Here is a 24,051-nt window from a genome sequence, read left to right as displayed (position 1 = left end):
ACTTAGTTTAATAAATCATTCCCTTTGTGACCTTTTTGCTACATCCTGGTTTAGGATGGTTTAGGATACTCTACCCAAGCATGGTTTGAACTTCTTCCAAAATGAGTTACATTTTCAGATAGAAGGATCCCAACAATTCATTAAGTCAAGAAGCCAACTAAATAACATAACCAAACAGAGTATTGGATTTTTTTTTTTTTTTTTACTGTCAACTATGATTCCATTAAAAAGAAAGAGTGAGAAGAGAGAGTGAGAGATTTTTAGCTTGTATATATTACTGCTAAAGTTTACATAGAGAGAGCTCTGGATTTTACATGAATTATTGCTAGGACTACTTAAGGCTGGCTGAGGTGGAGAATGTTCATTTGTAGTCAAAGTGACAGATGCTGTGTAGTTTGGGATAATTTGCTTAGAAGCCACAGGTCCTTAAACCATATAGTACAACTGTCAAACACTTTCATTATTATGATGTCTACACTGAACAAGTTTCTCACACATCACTTATAAATGAGTGATAAATGGATATAAACGTCTGTCTGCCGTTGACCACCTTTTTCAAGGACTATATTAAAATTCCTCTGACTCTAGAGATGGGATAGGTTAAGGGTTCAGTTCAGTCAGTTCAGTCGCTCGGTTGTGTCCGACTCTTTGCGACCCCATGAATCGCAGCACACCAGGCCTCCCTGTCCAATACAAACTCCCAGAGTCTACTCAAACTCATGCCCATCAAGTTGGTGATGCCATCCAGCCATCTCATCCCCTGTCGTCCCCTTCTCCTCCTGCCCTCAATCCCTCCAAGCATCAGGATCTTTTCCAATGAGTCAACTCTTCACATGAGGTGGCCAAAGTATTGGAGTTTCAGCTTCAGCATCAGTCCTTCCAGTGAACACCCAGGACTGATCTCCTTCAGGATGGACTGGTTGGGTCTCCTTGCAGTCCAACAGACTCTCAAGAGTCTTCTCCAACACCACTGTTCAAAAGCATCAATTTTTCAGCATTAGGGCAGGGAAATCTAGTTTAACTGAGGCCACAGGTGGCGCTAGTGGTAAAGAACCCAGCTGCCAATGCATATGTTAAGAGAGGAAGGTTTGATTCCTGGGTTGGGAAGACCCCCAGAAAGAGGGCATGGCAACCCACTCCAATATTCTTGCCTAGAGAACCCCATGGACAGAGGAGTCTGGTGGGCTACAGTCCATGGGATCAGAGTTTGGCATGACTGAAGTAACTTAGCATGGACACATGAGAAATGTACATGTGGAGGGAAGAGATGATTTTTTTCTACCCCATTTCTCAAACACGTTTTTCCCATCCTATGGCTGTAGTCCATAAGGTCGCAAAGAGTCGGACACAACAGAAGCAACTTAGCATGCATTCACACCACGTTCTTAGCACCAATAATAGACACTCAAATTTTTCTATGAAAAAGATTTTAAAAAACTGACTTAGGTAGAAGGCCAAAAGAAAAAATTATTCAAAGTTCAGTTAAAAAAAAATTATTCCAAGTTTTACTTCTACAAATACATATAATAGGTTTCAACCCCGAATCATTCAAGGCAAATTAGTTTAGATATAATTCTGTTAGGTAATATTCCCAAGGATTCTTAGGTTAAGTCTACTTACTTGATTTGTTAAAAAATATGTTATCTGTACATTAAATATTTAGTGTATAATGTGAAAATCTAGTACTACACAATAATGACATAGTCTTTAATTCTCTGAGTTAAATTGTAATGTAGTCCTTACTGACTGTATCACCTGAACAACAACTAACAATATTGAAGGGAAAAAACTTACAGGATATCAGCAGATTTGAAAAAAACCTGCAGCAGATTAGATTTTAAAAGCTTAGATTAAATAATCATAGAGAAGTTTTATAGAGGCAAATGAACTCTTACATAAGCAAGAGAAGTATTTGTAAAGGTTAGCAGGTTTTTCATTTTTTACCATACAGTGTGGAGAAAAATAAATTATTTCAAGGATTTTTACTTGCAGTGAATATTTTCCAAGCTATCTCCTGAAAGAAAAATAAATCCTTCCAGATAATTTCCTTGTAGAACTAGCTAATCTTTATAACTTCCTCCAAAGAGAAAATACACAGTCTTTTTTGATTATCTGAGAAAACTTTCATGTTTGCCTCAGGAAATCTGTTAATAGTAAGAAAAAGTTCCCTAAGAAAATCATTTTTTTCAGAAAACTTGCTTCCTCCTCCATGTCTGTAAAGTGACTGATTTGTGAACACTTCTTCCATCTAAAGCAGCTGACTGATGTAAGCAAATCATAGTTTCCCCAACCCTCTTTCAAGTATAAGATTTAGAATTGACATGCTTAGGCCAAGGAGATGCAAGGCAGAATTCTTTAAAAGATTTTCTTGCTCCTAAGAATGAGACATAGTAAGTAACGGTTTTTCATTCCTCTGTATTCCCTTGTCTGGATGTGGCCCATGAAACTGCTACAGCCACCTTTTTACAAACCTAAGGATAATGCCAACACCAGTGACGGTAGACAGAAGACACAGAAAGAACCGGATCATTCATATCATTGCTAAGTAGGTGATATTACCTTTTATATAGCCACTCAAACTCTAGACACTCTTATTCTATAATTTAATAAGTCATCTTCTTTTTTTTTTAACCAGCCCAGTTAAGGTGTCTTTTAAGCTGAGAGCACACTAATTGATTAAAGAGTAATATACTGGTCTCACACTCAAAAGAAGATAACAAAATTACCAACTCAAAAAAAAAAAAAAAAGAGGAAACATTATTTAGTGTTCTTTATGAGTAAGACACTGTACAATGTTTAAAGGAGAATCAGAAGTACATGTAAAATAGTTCCCCCACTTAAGGAGTGTATTACTAAAAGGGGGATATATTTACACAAATGGATGATAATAACTTTATCAGATAGAACATTTGACACTGTGTGGATCACAACAAAACTTTGGAGAATTCTTAAGGAGTAGGAATATCAGATCACCCTACCTGCCTCTTGCAAAACCTTTATGCAGGTGAAAAACCATCAGTTAGACCTGGACATGGAACAACAGATTGGTTCAAAATTGGGAAAGGAGTACATCAAGGCTGTACATTGTCACCCTGCCTATCTAACTTATATGCAGAGTACATCATGGGACATGCCAGGTTGGATGAAACATAAGCTGGTATCAAGACTGCTGGGAGAAACATCAATAACCTCAGATATGCAGATAACACCATCCTTATGGCAGAAAGCGAAGAGGAACAAAAGAGTCTCTTAATGAAGATGAAAGAGGAAAGTGAAAAAGCTGGCTTAAAAAAGTTTTTCAAATGAAAAACTAAGATCATGGTATCCGGTCTCATCACTTCATGGCAAATAGATGGAGAAACAATGGAAACAGTGACAGACTTCATTTTCTTGGACTGCAAAATCACTACAGATGGTGACTACAATCATGAAATTAAAAGATGCTTGCTCCTTGGAAGAAAAGCTATGACAAACCTAGACAGTATATTAAAAGCAGAGACATCACTTTGCTGACAAACCTCTGTATAGTCAAAGCTCTGGTTTTTCCAGTAGTCATGTATGGATGGGAGAGCTGGAACATAAAGAAGGCTAAGCACCAAAGAAGGGATGCTTTTTGAACTGTGGTGTTGGAGAAGACTCTTGAGAGTTGCTTGGACTGCAAGGAGATCAAACCAGTCAATCCTTAAGGAAATCAGTCCTGAAACATCATTGGAAGGACTGATGCTGAAGCTGAAGCTCTAATACTTTGGCCACCTAATGTGAAGAGCCAACTCATTAGAAAAGACCCTGATGCTGGGAAAGTTTGAAGGCAGGAGGAAAAGAGGATGACAGAGGATGAGATGGTTGGATGGCATCACCAACTCAACAGACATGAGTTTGAGCAAGTGCCAGGAGATGGTGAACGACAGGGAAGCCTAGCATGCTGCAGTCCATGGGGCTGCAAAGAGTTGGACACTATTGGGCGGCTAAACAACAACAACAAGTATATAAAATGTTCTAGTAAACACAAAGATAGTTATGTCTCCTGAGGATGAGGAATCCTTGGAGAACAGGATGCGGTAAAAGAGTAAAATCAGATATATGCCTTCAAAAATGAAGAGTGAGATGAGCAAGAAAGTGAATGGCAATTTCAGGAAATTGTAGCAAAGTACAAAACTTGAATTATTTTGGAAGGAACCAACATGGCAGTTAGAGTAAAGAAAGAGAAAGAGGCAAACAAAGTAAAATGCTAGTGAGGGAACAAGGAAGACTGGGTAAAAAGGAGACTGGAAACAGGGTGGAAATGGACAGGAAGGACTTAGAGGTTCAACAGGATCCTGAAGTTTATGCAAGTTCCTGGAAATCGAGAACTGCCAGAAGTCTAAACAGAGAAAAAATATGATCAGATTTTTATTTTTCTAAGAGATAACACAAAAGGTCATGATGAATGGATGAGATGTGGAGAAAATGGATATTCTCTTTTACAAGATAAATGAAGCTGAAAAATGGTATTATCACTTATACTAGAGGAAAATATTGAAACGTTTGCTACCTTATCAGCATGGGCTGTCAGCTGAGGCTTTTGTTCAGACTGCATCAGAGCTCATTTCTCCCTTTGTCTAATGCTACTTCCTTAGTGATGCCCTCACATGTGTTGATCCCAAGAAACCCTCCCTTGTAAATACTCTATAAGCTATTCGTCATCTCACAGTCAGCCTCTGGGGGAACTCAACTTACAACAAACTAGTGGGAGTGATTAAATACAGATCCAGATCTCTGCCCTTGGAATGGGATCCCTTCTGAATGGATCTGATTGCTCCATTTTGATCTAGTGTTGGGGGAGTGAAGTTGCTCAGTCGTGTCTGACTCTTTGCGACCCCATGGACTGTAGACTACCATGCCCCTCTGTCCATGGGATTTTCCAGGCAAGAGTACTGGAGTGGCAAATCAATGCGCATTATCTGTCTCAAACCTTCTGAGAGAAATTCACAGAAATTCACATTTCTGAACTAAATAGAGGACTAACAGACCAACTCTAAAGGCTTCCCGGGTGGCTCAATGGTAAAGAAGCCACCTGCCAATGAAGGAGATGTGGGTTCAATCCCTGGGTCGGGAAGATCCTCTAGAGAAGGAAATGGCAACCCATTCCAGTATTCTTTGCCTGGGCTTTCCCATGGTCAGAGGAGCCTGGTGAGCTACAGTCCATGGGGTTTCAAAGAGTCAGACACAACTTAGCAACTAAATAAGAACTGATCAATTCTAGAAAAAGCCTCCTTAAATTCTGGGATATCATGTCCCTGGTAATGCTTATACTTGCCTTTAAGTCTATTATGTCCCTGTAGAAATTAAAAAAAAAAAAAAGGGATCAGAGTCTTATCCCTCTTATCTAAATGTCAGAATTTGAAAACAATTCAGTCCACTTAATTTTGACTTTCTAGATAGAGGAAATGCCCTGAAAGGTCTAATTTTGACTTTTTCCTTCTATGGCCATTTTTTCAAAGGTTATTGATCATATATCTGTCCTGTTCATATACCTGCCTCATTTATTATATAAGACTCAAAAAATCTAGTCTGAACAGAGTTAAGATCATAAGAAGAATATTATTAAATATTTATGATGAAATGACTTTTTGCTATTACTTTTAGTGATTTCACTCTAAATGCTTGTGGCAAATATGAAATGACAATGGCTATTATTTCAGTAGGCACAGCCTTGTTTGTACAAAAACTTCAAATAAACAGATATCCTAAATTTTGATACTCCAATTAGGTACTTTCTACACAATTTCTTTTTAAATTTCTCAGAGGAAAAAATTCCCAACCAGTCACTCACAGCTCAATTATGTGTTGTAGACTGCTTTACTCTATAAAGAATACAAAGGAAATCCTTCAGCCCCACAGAGTCCCAGCATGTGTGGTTTCTTCCACAGAGGAGTCTGGATTTTTGCTGAGGGGCACTGAGCCAACGCAAACCACGTAGGTCTAAACACTGCTCAACTACTACATCTTGACACTTATTTGCTACTGTGAAGTAAGAACCTTTTAGAATTGACATGATTTATATAAATTTTGAAGGTGGATACCTATAAAAACATAAGTTCTTACCTTTGCATACCTAACCTCTTTATGAATTGTTCATTTTACAAAGATAAATGTCAGTTAAACAGAAAGTTTCTAGTATAGACCCTACTTTTATAGTATGTTCAAATGACCATTTATTTCAATAACATCATAAGGGAAATCAATATTTCATAAACATTTATTTTATTAGATATTAGCACATTTCAAGCATGGAATATAGCCAAAGAGAGATTTGCTTAAAATAGCCAGAGGAGGAAGTTAGCTATCAGAATTTATTTTAAGCAATGATCTAATACACTCAGTTCAGATAAATGGACTTATTCTTCCAATCCTTTCCAATCTCTGAAGGCAGAGAACAGCACCAGAACAAATTCCCTTAAAAGTATGAATCGCTTTTTGTTATTATTCTAAGACTGAGACATATTTGGAAAAATGCTTTGTTAGCTATGTAGTGTCTTTTAAAGCAAAACCACAAAGTTGGAGAAGATTTTCTTTGGCCTCTTTTGTAAGAAGAGCCATAAAGATATTTACTGATGATTGAGATACTAGTTGATATTATCTATAGCCTCTCCTAGGAATTTTTTTAAGTACTCATACTTCTGAGGAAAAAATATATCCTTAAGAGGAACTGGGGGACTTCCCAGTTATTATATAAGGGAATTCCCTTAGCATGGAGCTAAGACTCCATGCTATCAATGCAGGAGGTCCAGGTTCAATCCCAATGTTGGGGAATTAGATCCCACATGTCGCAACTAAGAGTTCGCACACCACAACTAAAGATTACATGTGCCACAGCTAAGACCTGGACAGCCAAATAAATAAATAAATATTTTTTAAAAAGGAATAAATAGAATGGAGCTTTAATGGCAGAATGAAAGATAAGTTTTTTCAAATTCTACCACACAACTGTTTATTTTATCTTACTGTAAACAATATCTAGGCTATAGAATAATACTCATCTTAAAAAATAAGATAACCTTATGAGTTTGTGTGTTTGGACTGACACAAGTCGAGAACTACTGGCAATACTGTAGCACTCATTCTTCTAGAAACACAGATTACACAAAAGGCACACATATACATTTGCAATCAAAGAGTATTTCTTTACCATACCTGAGCATGTATTAAAAAAGTATTCCTTTTCCTTTGGTGGGCCTGAAAATGTGTGCAAGTACTACTTAAAAATTAAATGATTAAAAGAGCAAAAACAATATTTCTAATGCAGGTGCTCATTAAGCAATAGTAACCCATGTGGTGACAAATATTTTGCCTATGTAGACTAAAACTCTTAGTGCTGACAATATTCAATTAGTGGAACAACTGATATTTAGTTATTAAAAGTGCCTCATAATTAGAGGGTTAAGTTAAAGTGGTCATTGTAGGTGAAAGCTATGTGAAGTTTCAAAGTCCAAGAGTGACCTATAAATAACTCCTTCTGAATGGGATGAAATCTCTATTAACTCAGCGTGCACATGCTAAGTCGCTTCAGTTGTGTTCAACTCTTTGCATCCCTGTGGACTGTAGCCTACCAGGCTCCTCTGTCCATGGACTTCTCCATGCAAGAATACAGTGTTGGGAACTATTGACCTGAAACCTTGCAATGGTTCCTAGTATTTCTTTTGTAATAGTATTTCTTATGGAAAAGAAGAGAAGGAAAAAAACAACCAAATATAACTTACAGATGTAGAATAGATCATATGTCTTCTGATTAGTCATTCAACTTCTCTAGTCTTGGTATCCATTTTTGTTTGCATAGATATTGATATTTACTAAGTTACAATACTAGTTAATAATAATTAAGACAATGTGGCCGTCCTTGCTTTGCGTATCACAATGCTAGCTGAAAATGTAGGATACAATAGTAATTGCTTTTCAGTTTTGAGTATATATTTCTTTTAAGTGGTAAGATTGTTGTTAATGAGCCCATAATTGAGGCATTGTTCACCCTTACTATCTAAATGTGAGTAACTCATAGAAGAAACCTTTTAAAATGTAAAATTACAGTGTGGAGAAGACAGTGTGGTTTAAAATGCTACCAGAGTCATACTATCATTTTAAAGTATGCCTATGTGTTCACTGAAAATTAATTTAAAAATTTATAATAATTGCTACAGATATATAAATGTTAATACTTCATGAATAACTCATTTTCCAGTTTTTAAATCTAAAACTTTGCATTTCTGTTAGCATTCATTTATTAACTTTTCATACCTTTCATTCATATTTTCAAAGATTTTAGTATTACACTCAGTGTTAACAAAAAGCACGCATATGTGCTTAAATCCATAAAATCCAGAAGTATGTATCAGAGGCAATGCATTCTTTTAATATGTTCTTTTTTGGCATGCACATGACCTACTGCATTTGATGCTGAATCACTTAAAACAGAAGAGAAGGAAAGGAGCACAGAAGACAATAAATGCATCCAATCAACTAGACAGAAATAAACTGACCTTCTTAAAATTTTTGTTTAAGTCAACCAGACTGAGCAAGAAGATGTGGTCCTTGGCTCCCAGGAGCAGCCTGCCCCTCTCCTCATCTAACAGAATAGTTTGGAAATCCAGTCCTTCTGATGAGCCCAAAAAGGGAATACAGCTATTTGAAAGCAGCAAGTCTATGGGAAAAAAAAAGGATAGAAAGAAAAAATTCTTATTAAGCAAAATATTTATTTGCTTCCATCCACAAGCCGTTCCACTTTGTAAATGCATATATACATCATGAAAATTCCAATTTAGATATATGCAAACCACAGACAGATTTTAGCACACACTTGTTTAGAAAGATTCAACTTATACTTTTATTTTATTGATACATTTATATTATTATCAAAGTAAATATAAAACATGTTAAAAGCAATAAATACAAAATTTTTTACAACCCTGTTTGCTTTCTTAAGTTATAAATTAATGCATCTAGCTACAGTAAGATTTGCAAACTGATCAAATGATCAATATGCACAAAGGAAGCAGCCAACTAAGTATATGATAAATCTCAACCATTTTTTTTCCTCCTTCTACTTTTTATGATATCCATGTTTGGAAGATTACACACTGCCTAGTTCCCAGTGGCTCAGTGGTAAAGAATCCGCCTGCAACGCAGGAAATGCAGGAGATACTGGTGCGATCCCTGGGTCATAAAGACCTTCGGGGTCAGAAAGATGCCCTGGAGGAGGGCATGGCAACCCACTCCAGTATTCTTGCCTGGAGAATTCCATGAACAGGGAGCCTGACAGGCTACAGTCCATAGGGTACAAAGAGTTGGACATGACTGAGCAGGCACAAAGTTCACGTATACAGGAAGATGCAAATGTAGAAGTAATGAATTCTAAGGAGATGTGATCCTGAACCAGTGATGGAATCGGAATTATAAAGTGAGAAGGGACCTTAAAAGTTAATTTATGCCAATTCATGATTTTATAAATGAAGGTGTTTAATTCCATCAAGATGAAGCCACATGCCCTAAAGTCACAAAACAGCAGTGGCAAAGCTGATAATATAACCTCAGTTCCAGACTCCATTTATTCTGGGCTGTTACAAGGCCTAAGTCTTGCAGTTACGATTGTGATGCAGACAGATTTCTATTCAAATTTAGGTCTGAAGCCTAGTGGTTAGGATGAGGGCCTCACTGCTGAGGGCCTGGGCTCAATCCCTGGTCAGAGAACTAAGATTCCGTAAGCCATGTGATATGGCCAAACAAAACAAACAAAAAAGGAAATAAATTTAAATTTAGGTCTGAGTTTACAGGAACCCTAATCTTTTCAATATATTTTACTCCAAGTACTAATCATGCCTTCTCATTTTCTGCAACCCTAGACTATTAAATAACAAGAAGAAAATAACATCACTCGTCACTCATTAAAGTCCATTACATTTTACTGGACTTTGCAATTCTGGCTGTATGATCTAGGGCAAGAAAGTTAACCTCTCTGTGCCTTCATTTTCTCATCTATAAAATGGGAATAATGATGGACAGAAACAATGTAATAAATCATGAAAGTGTGAAGAATAATGAGTAAACATATGACCAGCATTAGAATAGTGCCTGGCAGTGCTGTGTAACTATTAGCTATTATAATAATGATTTTTTAAAGACTCTATAAAATCTATAAAAAGGAAGTCATATTTCCAAACTCAAAATTCCCATGATTAAAGGAGGTAACTTATAATGAAGTTCTTAGAACAATGTCTTGAAGATAGGAAAAGTTCAATAGTGTAACTTTGAATATTAAACTCTGGTTTGGACCAAATGAATTCTATTAAGGAGTATCACCTCATCTTCCATTAAATCTGACTCATGAAGATTAGAACATCTCTGTTGTTTTTAAAATAATTTTGGAATAACATTAAAAAGCTATTTTGTCTACAAATATTTATAAGCTGAGAAAGTATTAAGTATTAAGCATGCAAACAAGGTTGTGGGATGGCTGGGCCTTGCTGTCAAGGGGCTCACGGATCCATATGCAAATAGATAGGCATAGACAATACAATATAAGCAAAATAAATTCTAATAGAAGTATACACAAAATGTTAACAGATCTTTCAAGTAATTAATTATGTATCACCTTACAGAAGGAGGTGATATTTATAAACATTCCTGAAGGGTAGACAGAAGCTTTACAGGAAAAATATAAAAAAACATTTTACTCCAAGCAGAGGACCACTAGAATGTATTGTACCAGGGTATATACCATCTTATATTATGCTTACATGTTGCATGTTTAATGCATTTCCTACTATGGGGTATGAGTTCTTTCGGGTCAAAGACCAGGTCTTACTTATCTTAGAATCCCCAGCACACTGCTCAGAGTCTGAGACAAATTGAGCACTTAATAAATATGTGTGGAACTGCAGTAGTTCAGTATGCTGGAACAGAGAGAAGAGGTAGGGGCAGTGAAAAGTGAGGTTGTCTCGAAGTAGTCAGGGTGTAAGCCGTCAGGCTGCAGAGGTTAGGTATTATATAGGTAACTGAAAGCCAATAAAATATTTTATGCAGAGAAAGTGACAAAGAGTATAGCTGAGCGTTACAAAAATAAGTCTAGCTGCTGTGTTCAAGATGAATGAGAATCAGGAAAGATGGGGGCAGAGAGACTATCCAGAAGTTTCTAAAAGATGGTAAGTCCCTGAATTATGGTGGTACTAAGGGGAGGAGGAAGATGTTTAAGGATATTGTATCTCATTTTCTGTCTCTACTTAAATGAGGAAAATAAAGGACATCATCATTTGCTTTATTTTCTTTTACCATAACCAATTTTATCGGGTTTAGTTTCAAACAAATTTGACAAGCAAACACAGCTGCAAAAATATTGACTAACCTTAAGTATTATCATTTCAAAATGATTTAATGTTGCCTTGTGACAGTGTTAGCATCAAACCGATTAGAGCATGCTTTACTGATGCTTCGTAGCCAAACTAAATAATTAGATTCAGACATTACATATGAAAATTTCTCAGGTTGACACATTTTGAAAAGACCTTGGGACAGGGAATGGAACAGGTTCCCTCTCCCCCAGGCAGCTTATCTTTCTTGCATTTCTGCCAAACCAAGCAAATTCACTTTTGTTTCCACGGGATCATCAACAAAAGCCTAGGAAAAAAAAGTTAAATCCAGAGTCTGTATCTTAACACCTAAAGCTGATATACTCTCAGGATTTCAGGAATCAGATATGAATACTAGCTCTGCAGGCTGAAAACTCATGCAAGTTAAAGACTAATAATTTGGCAATATATTTTCAAGCTTTATTTTTCCTTTCCTTAAACCAGCAAGTCTTAGGCATATGATTTTTTAAATTGTCCACAGTTTATAATTCTTTTTAACAGAGACTTCATCTTGTTTCCCCCCTCCCCCCACTTTGGTGGTAGATTGAATGGGTTGCTTCATAAATGCCATTCAGAGGGGGTCTGCTCTGTACTTACCTAACCAGCCCCACCTTTCTGCGGACCTCTCGGTCCTAAATGCATTCTTTGTTCTTCCTACCTAAACCTTTGACCTAAGCCACCATAATCACTTCTTCTGTTCTCTTAGCAGTTCATTTTCCTATCACCTTGTTCTCAGGTTGTAATCTCAATCAACCAAGGCCTCAAATTCCCATTCTTGTTCTATCAATAGATTTTTAAAAAACCTACAGTTGATTACTTCTGAAATAAATACATCAAAGTTATGATTAATCATTTACTAGTTTAACTGTGGAAATCCTGCACAGGATGGATTGTAATTGAATGATGACACAGACAAGATATTCAGAATCCATGACCAAGAAACCACTACAGAGCAATTGGATGGTTCTGCGGTTCAAAACTCCAATAAAGAGCATAGTATTTTCCTATATTTGTATTCATGTGCCTGCATGATAAGTTACTTCAGTCGTATCCGATTCTTAGCAACCTGATGGACTGTAGCCCAGCAGGTTCCTCTGTCCATGGGATTCTCCAGGCAAGAATACTGGAGTGGGTTGCCATGCCCTCCTCCAGATGATCTTCGTGACCCAGGGATGGAACCCACAAGTCTCTTAGATCCCCTGCATTGGCAGGTGGGTTCTTTACCACTAGCACCATCTGGGAATCCCCTTGTATGTATGTGTGCATTGCTAAAGAGTACATCCAGAGTTCATCAACATCTCCTGTTATCTTACCAAAAGGCACAGATAAATTATATGTCTCTCACATATAGTTAATAGCATACTTAAAATAATTTCTCATCTCTAACACAACAAAGTGAGTCTCTACCCTCATAAAACTAGATTTCTGAAGGCAAACAACTGACTCATCTAAGATCACCAGGTTCTCTGCATACGCTGCAAAAACTCTGCTAACAAGTTCCCCTCTTATGGACCTCACAGCCTAATGCAGAGAAAATACTCATCCACAACAAAAAATGAGAATACATCTTTTTTATTTAACTCCTAGTGGCTGAACACCTTATTTATTTTGGCTATACCACAGGGCATATACTATCTTAGTTCCCCAAGCAGGGATAGAATCCGTGTTCCTTGCATTGGAAGCATGGAGTCTTAACCACTGGAACACCAGGAAAGTCTTGAGAACATACTTGTGACAAAGGACAATGGTACTTACAGTAGTAGATTGTTAAATACTTTTAATGGTAAAATAGAAAGAGCTTCCTGTCTGTCTTCATTAGCAAGCCAAATAACACAGCTCTTGCCAATATGGTGGATAGAGAAACCAAATGGTCTCTGATCACCTTCCAACACTGAAGTTCTGTGGCATTAGAACCATACATTGAACTCTGTTAAAACAGACACATATCAAATAACAAACTTAAATGGACACATATCAAGTAACTCATTCATCTGTTTGCTCCAGGCCATTGCTCTATTCCCTGGAGCCGGTAGTCTCTAACCTTTGGGAAGAACAGAAATACAGTATAACGTAATTAGAGCTAAAGGGAGATCTTGATAATGCTGTTTGAATTCTCTATTACCAATTCAATGAAGTTCAGAATGGTTAAGTGGGCTTCACAAAACCAATTTGTTCTTCATGGCAGACTATGGCAGCAATGAACCCCCTGACTCACAGCCACATACCCCTCTATGTGAGGGGAAGGCTGAAGATCTCACAGTTCCTGCTCCTATTTGAAACAATAGCTTGTTCTATAAAGAATTCTTTATATCTCCTTGTAGTGTCCCTTCATATAATTGTTCTTTCAGCCTGAAGAAACATTTGACCTGATGTTCTACATTCTTCCTCTTCACCCCAGAAAGGAAAGGAGTGGTCAGTCACACTGAATCTAACAAATTTAGGAGTAGTCAATACAGACTTCCTCAACTGTTCACTATTAAATGAACAAAATTCCAAACTCTTGAAATCCTGCATTTATTGCCAGAAATTCTAAACTGGGTGGAGTTGACAATCTCTCTCTTGAGAAGACTACATAGCTAAAAAATGGCTTCCCACATCCTTTAAAGAACACTTAACAGGAAACTCTTTTTTAAAAGAAGAAAATCAAAGTTATTAAGGGAAGATTTTCATGGGGTAAAAATAAAATCACCTTTGAGCAAAGTCAGTTCCCAGTCAAATTCCTCAGCAGAAAAAGATTATAGCCAAAAATGAATCCAGATCAAAACCCTTCACCCTGGGGATTTCCTGGTGGTCCATTGGTTAGGACTCGGCACTTGCCCAAAAAAAAGAAAGAATGAAAGAAAAAACATATATACACACATCTCTGTTACTCTTCCCTACCATTCAGGGTACTCCACACAAAAGCACAAATTCTTACCCTACCCACTCGTCTTTTTCCTCAAGGAAATAACCATTATATCGTTAGGGCTATTCTGACATTTCTTGAACACAGTCACATCTCCAGTGTGTTCTCTGCAACACCGTCTACATAAAGAGGTAAAGGAGTTTTCATTCCTGCCTTCTCCATAAATTCAGCTTCTCCCTCTTGACTTCTGAATTCCCTGGGCTTCCATGACTGTCAGTCTCCCAAGACTCCTTCTATGGAACCCCTTGATCCCACAGTTCCCAGAAATGTTTTGGCTATCAAACCAACCTCACTACCTTCCATCCCCAAAGCCTGTTCTCAGTTTGGGTCAGGGGTTGAGTAAAGAGAGCAAACTGTTCATTCCAAAATGAAAATCAGTCCCTAATTTTGTGACTCACTCAGTCTCTTTGGCCCTCCATGAACCTGTATTTATTTCCCTGCTTTTGGTCCAAGGCAAGGCAAGAATTCTTTCTTGGATTTAACCTTTGGAAAGAGAGCTCATCTTAAATTGGCCCCACCAGACTTTCAGTTGGTTTTCTGAGGCCTAAGACTATATGAAAAGATTTTGGTGACCAAGATAGCTCACCTTCACCTATCAAACATACCACTTATTCTCTATATATGAAGCTTAAGTCTCCCATAGCTAACTGCTCAAAATATATAAAGAATGTTATTCAAACTTAAAATCCCAACAAAAAGACTAAATTATAAGAATATATTACTGTTCTATTTTCCTAGATGGAAAGTCTAACTCTACTTTGCAAAATAATGCAAGTTCAAATCAGAAAGAAAAAGAAATCAAATTCTCATTTGCTCATCTGCAATGGAATGCTGGAAACCGTTCTGTTCATTAGGTCTCAGACAGACCATTATCTATATCAACAATAAATCAGGTGACACCACATAGAGAAACATACACTAGGAACAAGCAAAGTCTATTATATCATCAGAGCTACATTCTTTCCAGGACAGGGTGTGGAATAGGAGTGCGGTAATTTTACACCATCACATTTTCATCTACATCCACGCTTTTAAATCACAGGTTTATTCTTATTTGGCCAGCTTTCAACAATAGATGCCTTTTATAATCCATCACATGTGAGATTCATAATTTATGATTATGGATCCCTTTTAAATTCTTACTTTGGGTAAGACTGAATTGTTTTAAATTCTCAAAAGCTTAGCCATAATAAATTTTGCTACTGACCTATAAAAAAGGCTAACATTATAAATAACTGATACATTTCCAGAAGAACAACGCAATAACAGAATAAACTGCCTCAGAAATACTTGACAGGATAATTCTAGGAAAGATACATTCTACTTTGACAATTATTTTCTTAACTCCCTTTAAGGTATTGAGGATATCTTCCTTCTCAAATTTCAAGGAATACTTAAAATCGAAACACCATGTCACAAGTGAGCATAAATTTGTTTTCAATTTAGAATGTGAATTTAATTAAAAAAAAACTCAAAAATGTCAAACCTTAATACATCACTTATTGATTCCATATAGCAAGACAAATACGACAAGAGCAAATAATTCCTCAAGATGCATACAAGTTAATTTACAGAGCAAAGTTATGAGATTAACATAATATTTTATAATAATATTTTTAAATTACATTAATCAAAGTTAAGCATATATATATATGTATAATTATAAGTAATATTAAGAGTCATATATAAGCCCATCATTGTCTCCAATTCTCTGTCCACCTCCAATCTAGACTCTATTAACATATTTACTAGTTTATTTTCTATTTATTTTCATATTTACAAATAATATGTATGCACTACAATCTTTTCAATCACTCAGACATTTCCACTGAATTATTGTTTACAGATACTGAGAATGTTAGATTTCTTATGCCAATTCTTTCCCTCCAACCAAGTCCCTAACATTATAGAATGTCCATTTTTATGAAAACTATATTTAATCATTCCATTAATAGTGCAAGGTAAATATTCTTCCCTACTTAGAAAAACAGTGTTCTTTAATGATCCTTACTTTCTAGAACAATATGTTGCTTTTGTTAACACTTTCTCAATTTTGACATTTGCTTTGACTTCCTTAAGATCATGGTCAAAACTTTCCATACCTTCTGAAAACTGTGTCCATAAAATTTTCAAATGAAATTGTCATGTTTTTGTTTCTCTCCAGGAAAACCCACTCCTAGGCCCTTTCTTCCTCCTGCTCCAATCTGAACTGTCTGTTCTCTGGCCTGAGTAATACTTTCTCAGACTTTTTTCAACTTCTCTCCTAGTATGACTCCCATCTTTCCTGGATTTCATGTCTTTATTCTTTGATTTATTTTCTTATTTTGGTGAACCCATCTCCAGAAGTGTCTGTGACTTAAATTTTTGAAATTTTCCATATATCCAAAGTTACAGTTTAGAAGTCTCATGCCATCAGTGCCCCAAGGTTTTGAATGTCTTTTTTTTTTCTTTCTTTTTCCCTCCTCACTCTGCTATTATAAAATAAAATGATTGGCCTGAATATGTCTTTTTTGTTTTTTATTTCTTATGCGGGGCTTTCAGCATGACATCTGATCTGAAAATTTCCACTGATTCAGGAAAACGTCCATTTGGTTTTTCATTTAGAACAAACAGATGTCAGTTATCCATGGAACATTTCTCTAGGATTTGTCCAGAAAGGGTCCTCTCTCTTACCTAAGGAAGATAATTCTATAGAGACGTGCATGGAATTTGAATCACAATATGCTTATGGACTTGCAAGAGGGAGATTCAAAATACAGGCATAGAATAATGGCCTCCTTAATCTAAGCATGCGTGCATGCTAAGTCACTTCAGTCGTGTCTGACTCTTTGCATCCCTATGAACTGTAGCCTGCCAGGCTCCTATGTCTATGGAATGCTCCAGGCAAGAATACTGGAGTGAGTTACCATTTCCTACTTCAGGGGATCTTCCCAAACCAGGAATCAAACTTGTGTCTTTTATGTCTCCTGTATTGGCAGGCAGGTTCTTTACCACTAGCGCTACCTGGGAAGTCCCCGTGATTCAGGCAGTAGGGCATAAACAATGAAATAAGCTTTTCCATTTACAGTTTCCCATAAACTGTTTTCTCATAAAGTGTTAGTTCTCTACTGATGATTTCAAAACAGACACCTAAAACCCCACTGCATCTCCAAGTCATAGTTCAGAATTTCCAATAGCTAGCTTGATATTGTCATTTTCCCCTCAGCCAGCTCATCCTACCAATTATAATGACTTTAATAACATGACTGAGTTCTCAGGCTCAGGATAGCAGAATCGTTTTTAGTTCTTCTTCCTTATTCTCTTACTCTTTTATTCCCCTATTTAAATAATTAGTACCTCTAAGTCTATTGCATTTCCCTCACATCAACATCCAGGTAAATTTAAAGCCTTATAGATTTTCTCATGTAAATCTTCCATTCTTCTTCCTCAAATATTTATTCCTTTTGTCAGCTAGGCAAACAGCCATATTACTACTTCTCAAAACTGCTGTAACAGGTTCCTAAACAACCTTGTTCTCTGCTCCCATCCCTCACCAATCCCTCCCCAATCCACATGAAGTTATCTATTCTGTTTTTTCCCCTAATTAGAATTGTTAGAATTTCATGATCAAATTATCTAATGCCAACAAAGAGTTAAATTCAATAAACTAAATTTCTTCCAATTTTCCAAGTTCAATATCACACTCAACCTCCTCTGAAATTCTTTTAAGTGTTTTGATTTATTTACCATAATACTATGGCATCAATCTTTTTGCAGTTATTTCATCCTTTAAAAAGACTAGAAGCCCTTGCAGATAAAAATAAGTCTAAATCATCACTGCAATTCATCACCTCTTTTTTCACAGAAGAAGTCTAATAAACATTTAACTGATTTTTTCAAAGGAGTGATTCTTGTTTGTGTTGGTTTTTCTACCTTCCATTTAAATCAGAATTTATTGCAAGCTTATTAATAATTCAGAGAGGTCAATGTGCCATTTGGAGACCCCACTGTGGCTCTAATGCTCTGTAATCATGAGAGATTCCTGTTGTGACATCCAAGTACCCCTGTTTGTGTGTGCGTGTCAGGGGTGGTTTCAGAAATAAGGCACTGTAAAGCAGTGCTTCTCAGAATTAACATGCATTCAAATCAGCTCAGATTCTTGCTAAAATAATGGATTCTCACTGAGGCATCTGTGAGAGGCCCTAAGATTCTGCATTTCTAACAAGTTCCTCATTTATGCTGGTGCTACTGGTCCTTACACTGCAGTGGAGTAGAAACACTAAAGGAAGCCTTGGGCCCAACTGCCCTGAAGCGCTGGACTCTTGCTTTCTTCCCCACACTAGAGTTTCTCTCAAACCCTTACATGATGGTGTGTCAATTTACACAAAATAGCCAAATTATTATTTTCCCTGTACAATACTACAGTGTTAGAATAAGTTAGGGATGGACAGATTTGACCAATGTGATTAACTTACAACTAGCTTAATTGCTATAAGTGATAAATGACCTACTTAGTTTCAACCAATGACATATAAAACTTTTTCCCCTCAGTTTTCTCATACAAAGAAGAGAAGTAATCCATTTAACCTGGAAGGTAAATGTAAAGACAAGTTATGATTTATTATTGACTTAAGTGAATTTCCTATTATTTGTGGCAGAAGAAACCATATCCATGATGCCTAAAGATAATTATATTTTTAAAGATCTTGAATTTTCTTCACACCTTATTTCAATTAATTCAATAATATATTTGGTTTCTCTCTGAAGTCTATCATAATATCCATTTTGTGCTTTATTACATCGAAGGAGCTTCTCCTCTAGTATTTAATTTGATCCTTAAGGAGAACCAGAAGGATTATCAATAATTTTCAGATGAGAAAACTTAAACTCAGAAAGAGCAAACAACTATTTTAATGGCGTAAGAACAATACATGCCAAAGAGAGAGTTAAAACATATCTAGGTCTTCTAACTCTAAGCCCTATCACCCATTACAACTATATTTTGTATTTTAAGATCAATGAGTGCACCTCTATCACTTCCTCCACTTCACCATTCCATTGGGATTACTGAAATATTTGTCCATTTTCTAGACTGTGCCTGGCTCACTGTGGCTTTAGTGAAATAAACCTCTTTATGAGTATCTTTCTAAGTAAAAAGCACTTTAGTTTTAATTTATGCCTCTTTTGAATTAATAGGATTAAAATAGCATGTTTAAAGGACTCTTAGGAAAATGCAAAAGGTATATTACAAGTTCTTGAGAGGCATTTATCAAATTTTGTTAAAAAGACCCAATGACATTCATTTTTAAAATATCCATAAATGTATATTTTACACATATATTGAAAGACCCTCACTGTAAGCAGTCTTTAATAAGACCTAAGGAATTAGAGCCAAATTTTAGGTTAGTGAAGTCATACAAAAAGCAATTGCATATAAAAACTTCTATCTTCTCAATAATTTATAGATAGTAAACCTACTATTTAAAAGAAAAAAAAAAATCTATTTTAACCAAAAAAACAGGTTGACTGGGTTTAATACCAGAAAAATTTGCCTTTACTTAAGCTATACTCTTATAAGTTCTTTCCATATTTATGCACAACCAGGACACAATCAGAGTGTCTCATAATATAGCTCTCCTTCACCCCACCCTGCTGGGGGAGTGACGCTGCTGACTGCACAGACTTCAGTGATTCTCATATGTTCTTAATTCCAGAACACTTTTTATGTGATACCTTTGTATGGTGATATTAGTAATTTCTACCACTCTGTGAGCCTCTACAGATCAATTACCTTTAGAAGAGTGCTTTACATATATTGCTAAATAGATTTTGTGTGTTGTGTGTGCTCAGTAGTGCCTGACTCTTTGCAACCTATTGGATTGTAGCCTGCCAGGCTCCTCTGTCTATGGGATTTCCCAGGCAAGAATACTGGAGTGGGTTGCCATTCCCTACTCCAGAAAATAGATTTTAATTATTACTAAATAAATTTTTTGGATACAGGCAAGTTGTAATACAGATACTATTGAACTGAAATGCAGGAGACAGATCAGTTTTTTAATCATCTACTTACGTGACTCTGATGTTATCATTTAGTCTTTTTGAGTTATTTCCAAATCCTTACATATAAATTTGCTAAACAAATCTACATATATTTAGATACTTACAACCTGTATCATTATATCAAACAATATATTTTCATATCTATTTAATTTCTCTTTCCAACTAGACAACAATTGACACTGATAATGAACCAGGTAATAGTTTATTATGCAAAATAAGCCACTTTTATTAACTTATGTTCTAAAAGGAGCCTGATTTTAGAGAAAAAAATTGAGTCTTATCATTATTTTCTTCAATAGGGTATGGATTATCCCATATTGCTCCTGAATCATTAATTATTCCTCACCTAGATTATTTCGATTAACACAAAAATATGTTATTGTTTTACTCATAAAAGAAAAAAAAAAACAGTTTATTGATCTCATTGTCCTTTCAGTTACTACTACCCATGTCTCCATTATAGGAAAACCCCTTGAAAGAATTATCTACACTTATCTCCAGTTTCTGAGTCCACACTCCAGAATGCATCCTTGTGCTCTGGCTCCCATACTTGAAGATACTACTCTTATCAAGGTCAACAATAGACTTTTGTTGTTAAATTTAACATTAATTTTTACTTATCTTTCATGACAGAGCTAAATAGGGCACTGCTGATGAGTCCTCTTCTTACTTTCTTCCTATAACTTCCTCTACACCACAACTTCTGATTTTGCTCCTCCACACCTGAGCACTTCTTTTAGTTCATGTTGATGCTCATTCTTCCTTTCTCTAATTGCCTGACTTAAGGAATTAAAATTTATATGTGCTAACTGCCAAGTTCATATCTCCAAAATTGACACTGCCCATAAACTCCAGAAATTATATACTCAATGCTTTCTTGGCATTTCACTTAGATATCTAATAGACTTCTCAAATAAATATGTCCACTTGATCTTCCCACACAGCAGTCTTTCACAGTCTCCACCATCTCAATTAATATTAACCCCATCCTTAGATCAAAAAACAAACACACCCCATGGGATTAGGCTTGACTTTTCTCTTACTTCACATCCACCCATCCAACCCATCATTCACTTCCAATCCATCAACAAACCGTATTGACTCTACCTTCCCATCTTCTTCTACCTCCACAGAAGGAGTCTGATTCACAGACCATCATTTCCCACTTGGATTATTACAATCCTCTCAGACTTAGCTCCCTAGTTTCTTGATCTCTCCTTTTTATTGCACACAATACAGAAGCCAGAGTGATCCTATAATAACGAAAGTCTGATCCTATCACCTCTGTGTTCAAAATTCTCCAGGGGACTCCCATAACATTCAGACTAAAAGTCAGTGTTTTAATAATGGCAACAGTGAAAGAATCTGATCATCCTTCCCTCCTATTAACTCTGATTTAATCATTCTTCTTATTTCTCCCATTCCATATCTTTTTAGCCATACTGTCAGTTATTATTTTTTGTGAAACATTATTATCTTGCTAGGTATTAATAGTTGTTCCTTTAACTGTCTTCTTTAGGATCCTTGAACATGCCAGACAAAAGCCCAATCCCACACACAGCCTCGGTTTAGAGAAAATATATCTGGGAAAACAAATGAGTTCATTAGAAATTAAAGTATCAATGACTTGCTCCATATGGGGGAAAAATATATACCTACATATGTGAGGATTCTTCCTATAAGATTGATTATGCTTGTTTGCTATGTACTTAAGGGGAGATATTAAGAGCAAATCATTGCTTTGACAACAAAAATGTCCACTTTCGAAAGGAGGGCCTGAATGATTTTACGATTCCTTTTAACCCACTCTGAAGGTTACCAACCACTCAAAGACACTCCTCTTATCAAGGTCCATAATGATCCAAAGGCTTGTTAACTACTAGAATATGATGAAGATAAAAATACTGGAAAGTACCTTCTATAAATTCACAATCTGTGGGTGGTACTGGACTGAGAGAAACTAACTCTAGTAGAAAATCTCTGAGAATAAACAGAGGCAATTTTACTATATGCTGTAAATCCCCAGGAGGAAACTATATAATATTTTTCAAACTTGTTTACACAGGGGAAACTGTGGTCTAGGAACAACCATTAATACCTAGCAAGATAATAATGATTTGCAAAAAATAAATGACAGCTAAATACTTATTACGTCAAACACTGTTTTTCATGCTTTACATGAATCAAGATACCTTCACAATAACCTTATTAAATACATTAATGCATTTAGAAAACTTCAACACAGAAAATAAACATCCAAATATCTCACAGACCTAAGACGTAAGCAGTTTGGCTTCAGAATCTGCCTTCTTCATTGCTATACTCAATCGAGATGAACAGAATCAATATTAGACTAGTAAAATCAAGTAAGTTAGATGCCTCAAATTGTTATCTCTACTTGAGACACGCCACATTTCACAGTTAAACAGATTTCTTTGCAAATAATAAACAACATATAGACTTATCCATTCATTCCTCAGAATATTCAACAAAATTACTATTCTATCAAATACACTAATGTTTATATAACAGCAGATGAAAATTTTAAAGGTGACATCAAGCTTTTTTTCTACAGAAACACAAATAAATTTGGGAGGAGCAAAAAATAATACTCTCGGTAGTTACTGAAAAGAGCATATTGTCAAAGATGTAATAATGAAACCTTGTTTTCTTCTTCTTTTATATATCTTGATATTTCTATTTCTGAACATGCAATATCTCTCTCAAGGGCATAAAGTGGCAAGAACATGGGCCTGAGAGATGGAAACACGCTGTTCTTTCACTTAACAGCTTCATGCTTTAGGGCAAGGCCTTCAAGCTCTGACCTCGTGTTTCTTATCTATAAAATGGGTATAAAAACAATGTTCTTCATAGTGTCCTAAAACTTAGACATGATAAAGTCTAACTAGGGTCCTGGATTCAGTCTTTTGCCTTATATCCTGGATGGCACATCCCATGGTTTGAAATAACCTTCACTCGTTTGTTTGCCTGTTTATTGTTTACCTTCCTATCTGGAAAAGACATTCAAAGGACACAGTGGCTTTTCCTTTTCCAAAGCTTTTGTACATTCTCTCTTTAGCTGCATTACCTATCTCATCTGTAGTTTTCCAAACACCACTGCAGATACTACTGATTCCTGGGTACGAATATCCCTAACTTGTATAAATTTCTTCATCAGGAGAACAATATACAAAATGTTTATACTAATTTCAAGATTGAAGTTGGTCATTTTTCAAAAACTTTATCTACTACATCTGCAGTATAAAGTATACAAGTCACTGTGAGAAGCCCACCTTGTAAGGCCATATATGTATCTATATTTTATCCTTATTACACAAAATACAGAAACCCAGATCATCCTGACCTCCAGGTTCCTTACTTACTACTCTAGAAACTGACTTAGCATGCATAAATGTGTAAGAATTCAAAATATTCAACTGAGAGGGAATCTCTTTACACAACAAAAGAACCAAACAAGCTCCTGTGGATTCAGAGGTTCAAAACTAAGTCTATCAAAGGGCATTCTTTGGATAAAATGGTTATTATATTTCTGTTGACCTTTAAGAAATCCCACAAAATAATCTTGCAGCTGTTCAAAGTAGCTAACTCTACTGATATGGGCTGTGTCTCTAGTCTGCACATAAGGAAGCTTGATTATGGAAAGTAAAGCTGATTTTGTGCTCATAAAAATGAATGATTTTTGAAAATTACAATCGACTTTTCATTTGGACT

At 36.0% G+C, this 24,051-nt stretch overlaps 1 protein-coding gene across 3 annotated transcripts in view; it reads right to left on the bottom strand.

Annotated features, from left to right (window-relative positions):
- The window catches only part of SEMA3D (semaphorin 3D), a 234,727-nt gene that overhangs the window by 105,877 nt on the left and 104,799 nt on the right, over positions 1-24,051 (bottom strand). For all 3 annotated transcript variants that reach the window (XM_043462892.1, XM_043462891.1, XM_043462890.1), the window contains one exon: positions 8,514-8,674. In XM_043462892.1, coding sequence (XP_043318827.1) covers positions 8,514-8,674 — 161 coding nt within the window. The remainder of the gene's footprint in view (positions 1-8,513; positions 8,675-24,051) is intronic.

The sequence above is a fragment of the Cervus canadensis genome, chromosome 3, assembly GCF_019320065.1.
Source record: "Cervus canadensis isolate Bull #8, Minnesota chromosome 3, ASM1932006v1, whole genome shotgun sequence".
Classification (NCBI taxonomy): domain Eukaryota; kingdom Metazoa; phylum Chordata; class Mammalia; order Artiodactyla; family Cervidae; genus Cervus; species Cervus canadensis.
The sequence above is the reverse complement of the archived record's forward strand: the minus strand, read 5'-3'. Positions and strand labels throughout refer to the sequence as shown.